Source organism: Hipposideros armiger, unplaced genomic scaffold (genome assembly GCF_001890085.2).
Source record: "Hipposideros armiger isolate ML-2016 unplaced genomic scaffold, ASM189008v1 scaffold_479, whole genome shotgun sequence".
NCBI classification, from domain to species: Eukaryota; Metazoa; Chordata; class Mammalia; order Chiroptera; family Hipposideridae; genus Hipposideros; species Hipposideros armiger.
The window spans coordinates 1439279-1450375 of record NW_017731829.1 but is presented as its reverse complement, the minus strand read 5'-3'; the positions used below and the strand labels follow the sequence as shown (position 1 = coordinate 1450375).

At 49.3% G+C, this 11097-nt stretch overlaps 1 protein-coding gene across 1 annotated transcript in view; it reads right to left on the bottom strand.

Annotated features, from left to right (window-relative positions):
* ADGRG5 (adhesion G protein-coupled receptor G5) overlaps window positions 1-11097 on the bottom strand; it is a 21611-nt gene that overhangs the window by 5936 nt on the left and 4578 nt on the right. Inside the window, exons 2-9 of the mRNA XM_019666826.1 lie at window positions 6034-6135; window positions 5728-5806; window positions 4909-5065; window positions 4151-4267; window positions 3333-3449; window positions 1763-1915; window positions 865-986; window positions 338-606 (exon numbers count right to left, since the gene is read on the bottom strand). Of these exons, the coding sequence (XP_019522371.1) occupies window positions 338-606; window positions 865-986; window positions 1763-1915; window positions 3333-3449; window positions 4151-4267; window positions 4909-5065; window positions 5728-5806; window positions 6034-6097 (1078 nt within the window). The 5' untranslated portion in view covers window positions 6098-6135. The remainder of the gene's footprint in view (window positions 1-337; window positions 607-864; window positions 987-1762; window positions 1916-3332; window positions 3450-4150; window positions 4268-4908; window positions 5066-5727; window positions 5807-6033; window positions 6136-11097) is intronic.

The following is an 11097-nucleotide window of genomic DNA, read 5'->3' as shown; positions in this document are numbered from 1 at the left end:
TGATGGTGGAGGTGATGGTGGTGTTGGAGGTAGACGTGATGATAAGAATACTAATGTAAAAAGTGGTGGTGGGTGTTGGCAGGGATAATGACTCCTGGTCATGGCAGTGGTCACTGCTGCCTTTTCTTCTACCCTCCCCCTGCACATGCTGAGCCTGGTTTCTGGGCTGTCCTGGCCCCCAGAGAACTCTCTTCTCTGATGAAGAGGGTTTGAGGGCTGGCAGTGCCATGCCAGGGACAAGCAGAGAAAGCAGAAGAGAAAGAGAAGGGTTAGCAGGGCAGATACCCTGTCCAGCTGAAAGTCTCAGGAAGCTAGAGGGGCGGGAGGCTGTGCTTACCCCAGCCCGCTGCACAGAGCTTGAGCATGTATCTGCGGATGTAAGTGTTGTAGACACGCCCGAGGAGAAGGTAGAGGTTGAAGCCTTCAATGGCCATCCAGGTGAAGCAGCTGAGCAGCGCATAGTGCAGGATGGCAGCCAGCGCCGTGCATGCTGACCCAGGCACGCTGGGCATGGCCAATGTGGGGCTCAGCAGGAAGGCGACATTCAGGAGCAGCACGGAGGTGTGCAGGTTCATGTGGATGTATGTTATGGAGTCACTCTGCTTCCTGAGGGTAGGAGCATGGCCTTCTGTGGTCTGGAGGCATCGCACGGGCAGCACAGCCCCCTGGGCTCATAGACACACTCGGGATACGTGGGGGTAGGGGGGGAGGGACCCAATAGCAGCCTCTCAGTGAGGCTTGTCTCCTGCCTCCTGGCCTCCGTCCCCCTGAGAAGCCCACCCCACTCTGGGGACCAGGTGGGAAAGAAGGAAGCGTGCTGTGCAGCAGTGGGTGGGCAGGCCCGGCAGTGGGGCAGGGGACTACCTGGCAAGAAAGTGCAGCAGGATACTGAGCAAGGAGGCCATGATGGAGACGCTGCAGCCCACAATGGAGATGTACGTGAGAGGCGCCAGCAACTCTGCAGGGACCGGGGCTGGGGAGATTTGCTGTGGGAGGGAAGGATGGCTGAAGCAGGAAGCATGGAAATGCGTCCCACCCAGGCTCCGTTGGAGAGATGTGCCAAGACCTCAGCTCCAAGTTCCCCCCCACCCACCACCACCACCACCCCACAGTCCTCACCATGGTCTTGGCTTGATAAAAGCCACGGTAGACACAGTGGCTTCCCCCCTGCCCACTCCCGTCTCCCCTTTCTCTATGGGATCTCCCCTTCCTTTGTGAGAACCTCCCCTCCCTCACTCTCTATGCACATGAGTGGACTCAACACTTCTCTCACTGTGAGTGGACAGGGGCACCAGGCCTGGCCAGTCAGAGCCCTCCCTCCTCCTGCCCACAGAGATTGGTTAAGGCTGGTGGGAGGGGCTCAGCTGCAAGATTTTGGCTGGCAAAATTGGGGAAGAGGCGCTTTCATTCTACTGGCCTAAAAGCTAGTAGGAGGTGAGCCTGGAACTGCTAGCAGCCATATTATAATCCCATGGAGAGAACCTGTCTGAGGGCTAAGCCAGTGCAAAGCCAACACAATTGAGAGACAGAGATAAAGTCCTTTCTTTATCTGATACTGAGCTCCTGGATTAAGCTCTGCCTGAAGCCTAAACCAGCCTTTTCAAGAACATAAGCCCATACGTTTCTTTTGTGGTTTTTTTTCCCCCTAAACCCATTTGAGTTGGATTTTCTGTCCCTGGCACCAGCCTTTGCCTTCCTCCTCTGTCCTGAGCAGGAGACTTCTGCGGCTCTGACCACCCTCCCAGGCTGGATGCGCACATACCATGAGAACAGCAAAGTAGCTCAGGTGGTTGCAGCGGCAGAGCACCTGGGAAGGTGAGGGCTGCTCTGTGCGACAGCCCTCAGGGCTCCAGACCCCCCAGTGGCTCTTGCTGGCTCCCTCCTTCCAGAAGACACAGGTCACTGAGTAGCCTTCCTAAGGAGAGATGCTGGAGTTGGGTGCATCCAAGGGCTGCAGGGGAGGGCCGTGGATCAGGGTCTGGAAACTGTGGGGGCCAAAGGTAACTCCACTGCACCCTTGTCAACATTTTACCAGGCACTGGCTGGGGTTTGCCCTCAGGCTGGCCCGCATTCTAGCCACACCTTCATACAGACTCTGAGAGTGACTTGGGCAAGCCACAAAGCTTCTCCGAGTCTCATTTGATTCATCTGCAAAATAGGATCATTTATACCAAGTCACAAAGACGGTGGAAAAACGAAAGGCAATGAGGACTCTTGAGTGCCCAGCTCCCGTCTACACAGTAGGTTCTCTGCAATCTGCTGCCCCTTCTCCCTACTCCCTGTGGGGAGCAGTGATGGTCCAGGCCCTCCCAGCGCAGGAGAGAGATTCAACCACAGACAACCCTGACGCTAAGCCATGTGGGTGGAGGGGTAGGAGGTGTAACACAGGCAGTGCCATGAAAAGCCACGTAGGAAGGGGCAGGGGAGTCCTGAGGAGGGAAGAGACAATTAGGGCGCCAAGACCTTAGAGGACACGTTGGATTTCAACAGACTTGGAGCAAAAACATTCCAGGTGAAACTAACTGCAGAGGAATGAAAGGGAAGGATGATGGTGAAATTGAGAGTGTAGAGGAGGGGCTGATGGGAAGATAAGGCCAGAGCATAGAGACTCTGGACTTTTCAAGAATGCCAGACAGAAGAGCAGAGGCATCAGGGCTTGCGCCCACCCCACAGCCCTTTCCCCTTCATCCTGTATCAGCATCTGCACTTCCCTTGAGGACCCACCCCGCCCCCAATGGCAGGTCAGATGAATCCAGCCTGGTCCCTGGGCCATGCAACCCAGGCCTGGCCAATCCACACATCCCATCTCTCTGGGCACAGTGATGGTTCAGGGATGGACACGTGACCCAGCTGGACCCTTAGGAGTCATTCTGGGACTCTGGTTTGCACTGGCGAGAAAGAGCCTGGTGAGAAGAGGGGAAGGCAGTCCAGGTTTTCAGCTGCCATCTTGCCAAAGACTGGCGAGCCAAGCCATTGCAGAGAGATGGAGAGAGGCTGAGCCATTATGGTGTCATGTCAGCCCCTGGATCCAGCCGTGCCTGAAGCTGAAAGAGCCCTAAACATTTCATTCGTCTGAGCCAATAAATTCTCTTTTGTGCTTAAGTTGGCTGGAGCTGGTTTTCTATCATTTGCAACTTAAAGAATCCTAACTAATGCAGTGAGTAAATGCTTCTCTTTCTTATTTCTTTGGCAGGAATTTTCAAAATATGATGGATTTAAAACAGTTGGTTTCCAAAATGGTTCCACGGGTTTGGGTTTGGTCAAACCAGTGTTCAACAGGACAGCCACAAGGGGGCAGGGGTGGGGTGGAAACGGAGGTGCCCCCACAGTACCAGGCTTTGGTTGTGCCAGAAGCTGATGTTGATCATCTCTGTGAGGTTGTTCACATGTTCATGGTCCAGCTGGGCCCCCAGGACGTAGTTATTGAGCAGAGATGAGTTGATGTCAATCTGGAAGGGCAACAGAAGAAGAGCTGACTGGAGAGGACACAAGGAGACCCTGGACAAGGTCCCAGAGCCCCCGTCTCCAACCCCTCCTCCCTGGATGAGAATCAACAGCATGACTTCATGTGTATAATGTGTGCCAACCTGGAAAGCTGTTTTCTCACCACCCCCACTCCCACCCCCCTCTCCACCTCCCATCTGTTTAATGGATTCCAGCCTTGTACCCTCCACTTCACCACTATCCTAACTCACTTTCAAAGCCAAGGTTAAAAGGCACTCTCTCCAAAAACCCTCCTGGACTGCTCATTGGGAACAACCCTGACCCCACACTGACTCATACATCACTTTGTATCTCTACGGTTATAGTCAACCTTGAGCTAAAATTAAGTCTCTAAGCTCCTAGTCCAATTGTCAAGATAGAGAGTTCTCTGAGGACAGGGATCCTGTGACCTTCTTGTCTGTCTCACCCATAAGGTCATGCACATACATGATAGGTTTCCCTAAGTCTCATTTGCACATTGTAATTGCACATCCCACCATTCTGCTAAAACTGAAGCCCAGAGAGGGGCACTGGCTGGATCAGGTTGCACAGTGGACTGGTCCACTGGTACTGGTTCCCACCCAGAATCCTGGCAGTGGCATGGGTGCCTGCATCGCCCCCAGGAAGGGGCCAGCGCCCCCCATCCTGGGCCCACCATGGCGCTGACCTGGAAATAGCGGGCAGTGAAGAAGTAGATACAGATGAGACGCAGATCCCTGGAGCGGGTCCTACAGGTCTCCTGGGTCAGCTCAGCCGGGAACTGCATGGCATGCCGGGTCCTGGCCTGCAGAAGCCAAAGGCAGGCTGAGCCTGGTGTCCGAGGTCTCCAGATTGGCCCCAACACCTTCCCTGGCCCCCAATTCCCAGGAAGTCTTCCTGACTTCCCCTGGCATTTCCTGCCTCTCCTTGGGGCCTCCACCTACAGAACCCCCCTCCCTGGCTGCACCTCCTCCCAAACTTCTTGAGATCCAGGCCTTCTCTCCAGCTGCTCCAGTGTTGAATCTGGGTTATTTACCCCACCCAATTTGGCCCCAGGAGTAGGGAGTGGCTCAGCCCACAGCACCCAGGCATTCAGCAGGAATCACACCAGGCTTCTCAAAGGAGCCCAGATTCCCTTGCTTCTCCCGCTGCTGCCACCCCCCTCCCCACCATGGGCCTGCAAAAGTAGGAATAGGACACTGACCTAGAGGGGTCACAAAACACCCCCATTTCTCTCATTCATATGAGGAACATCAGCCCCATTTTACAGAAAAGGCAACACACTTGTAGGGTAAAATCCAGGTTTGGGAAGGGGGTGTGAGGCAGAGAGGGGAGTGGAGCCTGGGGAAAGGTCAGGCCTTAAACCCCTAGAGGATTTCTGAGGTGGAGGCACTGGCCACCCTCCCATCCCCCCAACCTCCCCCCCATCCCCTGGTTGCCTCTGACCTGAGGGACCGGCTCCAGGGCCTCACTGTTCAGCGAGAGGCCAGCAAAGTCACAGCCCAGTTTGAAAACCAGCGTCTGAATGGTGGATGTCTGCAAGGTGAGATTGTTGCCCTTGAAGGTGGCATTCAGCAGCCTACACTCCAGACCATGAATGGACCTGAGGGCAAGAGAAACAACCATAGCCCAGAGTGGGGGTGGGGCCAGAAGGGCTCCAGACAGCCTGGGACAGCAGGCCCTCCCCCATGCCTTAGCCCTGTAGCTCCCACCTCTGTACCTTTGCACACACAGTGTCGCTGGCACACTTTTCTCCCCCATTCCACTCATCCCATTCTCCTGATTAATTCTTGTTCAGGTCCCAGTTTGTTGACACCTCCTCCAGGAAGCCTTCCTTGGTTGCTCCTTGCTGACTGACTGAAGTGCCTCCATAGTCCCTGGCTTCCCTAAAAATCCCTATCCAGCATTTGCTTCTCATTCAGAGCTGCTTGGCCTTTGGGTCACAAACCCTGGGGAGCCCAGCCTGAGTTTTGGAGCCACTTCCAAAAAAAAATGCACAGAGATTCATGATTCTGTACCTAGTTTCATGGCATCCATGGTTAAGAGTCCCCAACCAGACAGTAAACTCCATGAGGGCAGAGAGATATGTCTCTCCAGCATTTCCAGAGGCTAGTGTCAGGCACACAGTAGATACTCAATAAATGCATGTTGAATAAATGAATTAATGGTCTATACTAGACCAAACCTGGACACTGATTCAATGTGCAAGCTGGGGACGAGAGGCACAGCTGACACTGGTCAGGCCAAGAGGGACATGCAACTCACTCAGCAAAGGAAGTCGAGGTCCGTCCCTTGGCCACATTCTCCATTCTCCTCATCCAGCTCAGGGCCTCCTGGGATGCCTCTGTGGGGAGTGAGTCAGACCCCCACCTCAGCCTCTGTCCGCAGCTGCCCCCCAACCCCATGGCCTCTGGGCCACCCGCTCAAGCCTGGGGCTACTAACTCACCTTGCTGCTGCCTCAGGCCTAAGTGCCCCATTTCAAGCTCCCTTGGTTTGAGGCTTCCCCCTTTCATATCACAATCAGGGGCCTGCACTAGGATTGCCCCTGCAACTCAAAGGAGCCCGCTTACCTGCTGTCCCACGCTGAGAAGACACAACACACAAACAGAGAAAAAGGGTTGCACAGTAATCCATGTCCTATGCCAGGTCTCCTCCAAGAATCAGGTCCCACCCTGGAAAAGGTGCATGTTGTCATCATCATGGTCAAAGAGTGACCTCTAACTTCTAGATAACTTTAGGTGTCTGGCATGTTCCAAGGGTAGGACATACAGCACGTTAGTTGATCCTCATTATTCCTGCATTTCACAGATGAGGCAACTGAGGCTCAGAGAGCAAGAGGCCTTGCTTTGCTTGAGGCTGCCTGACGCCAGGTCTCTGTGACTCCAAAATCCTTGACCACTTAGTAACACCTGCCATCAGCAGCTCTGCCACCTTCCCAAAAAGGGGCCTCTCTGGGGGGCTTCCCTAGGGCCTTGACCTTACCTAGAGGAAAGTTGCTTGGGAGCAAGCAGCATGTAACCCTGTGCAACACTTTGTTAACCCATCATGTGACTTTGGGCAAGGACTTGGCCCTCTCCGCCCTCATTTTCCTCGGTTTTAAAATGAACTAATAAACTTCTGCTCAATGACAGCAAACTTATGTCTACTTCCTGAAACTCCACTAAAATGAGAGTGAGTGAATAAAAATAGACACCAAACCACAAAGACAGAGCAATAGGAAAGAAGACACAGCAGATGAGTGATGTCAGCAAACTTTGGAGCTACAAAGCAGGTGGCCACCTTGTGATAGATTTAGCAGACCCCAAAACGTTGAACCAGGGCCGGCCGAGTGGCGCGTTGGTTAAGAGCTGGCTTGGGATGCCAGAGGGCCCCGGTTCAGATCCCACATATGAGGGCCAGTGACACTGCCCTCCACAGCTAAGATGCTGAACAACAGCTCAACCTGGAGTTGGGCTGGCGTGAGATGCCGGCAACGGTGTAGGCTGCAACCCCTGTGGCAGTGGGTTGCCATGGGCTACCGTGTGTAGCCAGCAGCCAGCGTGAGCGGCCAGCAGCCGCAGTGAGCGGCCGTCCAGAAGCCGGCAACTGATCTGCCTCTCCTGGGAAGAGCACAATGATGGTGCCAACTTGGGCCAGTGAAGCAATGTCCTCCACAGCTAGACTGAAGAACAAAACGACAGCAGCTTGTCTGTTCCCCTTCCCCCAATTCCCCAGCACTGTTCCCATCCCCCCAATTCCCCAATAAAAAAATAAAAATAAAAATAAATCTTAAAAAAAAATTTTGAACCAAAGTGCTGCCGTGGAGAGAGATATGGAGGAGTTGGGAAAAGGGAACAGGGAGAAGTCAGCTAGTTCAAGCCTCACAACCTTGAAGACACTTGAGAGCTACAGGCATGCAGGAACCCCTGAAAGCCAGAAGGAGGGTGAGGCTGAAAACAGGGGATTATTGGTTGTGAGTCTCAGGAGGGAGGTCTCAAAGAATAAAAGAAGGAAGAGAATATACAGACTATCAAAAATTCTTTTGAGAAATGCCCTTATAAAAAGCTTGCAAATGAAAAATAAAAACAAGCAATTAATTTCAGAAAAACCAAGCTGTACAGGAAAGAAAATGTAATCTTGCTACACAAATTGACTTAATAGGGGATAAAATTTATATGGTCATAATGAAAACATTGAAGAGGAGATTTATTTTTTTAATTGTGTAAAAACTGTATTAAAATGATTTCGACTTTCACTTACAATGTAGAGCCACAAGAGAACACCACTCCCATATTGACAATGGGAAAAGCCAAATAACATAAAAAATTAATTTTTGAGCCCTTTAGAGAGCTGAAGTCACACGGTAACCAAGTAAGCTGATTTCCAACAGCCAATAAGCCCTTCAAGGGCAAACGGTTTCACCTCTTACAGAACACAGGAGGAAGAGGTAATCGCCACAAAAGCTGCAGAAAAGAAAACTGATATCTTAGTGAATTCTTAAAAGCTGTGTGTGACCTAGAGTGACAATTTAGAACCCCTGGGAGCCCCAGGTACAAGGGGAGTATGTTTCTTCCCACAGCTTTCTGTTGGGTGCTCATGAGAATGACTGGGGTGGGGCAGAGACCTGAGAGAGCCCCAAAGCTGACATAGACAGGCAGGACCTATCAAGGTTTGAGAGTATAGCAGGGGTACCTGGAGAAGCCATCTGAGCTCTGGGCCATGCATGAGTACAAAGTGGTGATTGGCTGCTGCTAGAGATAGGCATCTGTACCCTGGCCTTCATCTGATATGACATCCTCATCCCACAGGCCCCTGACCTACTACCAGAAAAAGGCCTGCCACCTCTGATGGGGAAACCCATTGTATACAGAAGATGAAAAACCCACCTACCCCCAGCTCTGCACTGACACTAGGCAAAAGCCATCTGCCGCTGGCAAGGAGCAGGAAACCCACTAGTACCCAGGATTTTGCACTGATATAAAGCAGAGGGCTAATGCTGAAGCTGCTTCTGCAGAAAAGACAGGAACCTCACTCATACCTAAGACACTCCCACACACACACATCAAAACAAGACATAGTTTGACTCCCATGGGGGTGAAGAACAGGAAGTCTGCCCATGCTCTAGCACCTATTCTGAATGAGAGGCAAAGGTTGTCAATGGAGAAGAATCAAATCAGCTAAAAAGAGCCCCACTCCTGGAGCTCAGACACAAGGCTTTCTAAGACTGAAGCTAGAGAAAGAGAACCAAGAATCCACAAAACTTTCACCAAATAACAAGTAACAGCAGTCTACTACTGGAAGAGAGGCTAGAACACAAAATGAGGTTCCCTCTGTGTTGCATGCACACAAAGCTAAGAGTGGACAGCAATACTGAGAAAACCCCTGTGGGACTTAAGGCCACAGTAAGCATAAAGTAGTGGCAGTCCACCACTGGAGAAATGTGAAGCCTGTGGTGCAGAGAAGATAACCATGGCAACAGCAAAACCTAAACTCCAATCAACAAAGACTAGATTGACTCAATGGCCTATACCAGGGGTCAGGAAACTTTTGAGACGGAAGAGCCGCCAGGGGTCAGCAAACTGCAGCTCGTGAGTCACATGCGGCTCTTTGGGTACGTACATGTGGCTCTGAAGTAAAATTGAAAATGAAAATAAAACTATCATAGTTTTATTTATAAAAAATTTAAAGGATATTATTCACATAATGGTGATCATGTAAAAATATATTTATGGCTCTCAAATAATTTTTAAATTGTTGTAAGGAACAGGATTGGCTCTTCCAGGGATCGGCAAACTTTTGAGATGGAACGTACCCAAAGAGCTGCACGTGGCTCATGAGCCACAGTTTGCCGACCCCTGGCCTATACTAAAGCCATAACATAAGAAACATGACCATTTATAGGTATAAATATCATTTACCTCACTCACTACTGCTCTTTTATACACAATGTCCACTGTTCAATCAAAGATTATCATACACACACACACACACACACACACACACACACACACAATGAAAAAAAGATACAACTCATTGTAAAGAGATAAAAGAGGCAACAGAACCAGATGCAGAGATAGCCAAAATGTTGGAACTATCAGTTAGAGACTTTAAGATAACAATGATGAATATGTTAAAGGATGTAGTAGAAAAGGTGGACTTCCAAGAACAGATAGGAAATTTCAAGAGAGCAACAGAGGGACTAAGAAAAGTCAAGTAGAAATGAAAATCTCAATATCAGTGATAAAGAGTTTCTTCAATGTATTAATCAGCAAACCAGACACAGCAAAGTAATCAGTGAACTTGAATATAGAGCAATATAAATTATCCAAATTGAGACACAAAGAGTAAGAAGAATGAAAATTAAAAAAAAAAAACGAATACCCAAGAACTGTGGCACGAGAGCAAATGGTCTAATATACATGTAATTGGAGTCTCAGGTGAAAGAAAAAGAACAGAGAAGAAATATTTGAAAAACTAATGGCCAAAATTTTACCAAAATTAAGGAAAGACAACAAAAAACAGATCCAAGAAACTCAGTGACATAAATACAAAAAAACAAACAAACAAAAAAAAACACATCTAGACATACCATAGTCAAACTGCTACAAAACCAAAGACTAAGAGGAAACTGTGCAGGCGGCCACAGGAAAAAAAGAATAAGCTGTTGATGCAGGTAACACGTGAATGAATCTCGACATCTGCTAAGTGAAAGAACTCAGACACAAAGGACCCTATGATTCCACTTATATGATCTTCCAGAAAGTCAAAACCATTGTGTTAGAAAGCTGATTAGTAGTTTCCAGGGGGTGGGGAAAAGGAAGTGGCTACAAAAGGACGCAAGGCAACTTTTCAGGGTGATAGAAACATTCTATATATTGATTTTGATACACGTGTATGAATATATACAATTATATGCATTTGTCAAAACTCATTAAACTGCACTCCAAAAGGGCGAGTATTGTTGTTTGTAAAGTATACCTCTATAAAGCAGGACTTTAGAAAATCAAAACAAAATAGACTGAGAGGACAGAAAAGAAAAGGAAAGCGGGGGGGGGGGAGCTAATCTTCCTCCTCTTGTGAGAGACAAAGTCACAAAAAACTCACAGAGCTTCAAGGAGGGACAGCCACAAAACTCAAAACACCTATTTGATGGTGGTGGCGGAGGGAAGTAGTTAAGATCATGGGCTTTAATTTTTCCACCATTGGGTTTGCAAAGATCTGAAATATGACAGCACCCAGTGAAAAACAGGCACACTCCCCTCCCTGTGGGAATGTCAAGAGTCTAGCTTTTCCAAGGGAATTGGTTGGTGATATGTACAGACTTTTTATTCTGAATATCCTCTGACCCAAGAAACCCATTTTTATGAATCTATCCTATGGAAATAATAAGGCAAGCCAGAAACATATACATAGAAAGAAAGATATTTATAATACCATCATTAATAATAAAGAAAAATGGAAAACTATATAAATGTCTATCAATAGAGGAAGAGTTAAATAAATTACAGTTCACTGCCACTGTGGAAAACAGTTTGGCAGTTTCTTATAAAACTAAGTATGGGGCTGGCCGAGTGGCGCGATGGTTAAGAACTGGCTTGGGATGCCAGAGGGCCCCGGTTCAGATCCCACATATGAGGGCCAGTGACACTGCCCTC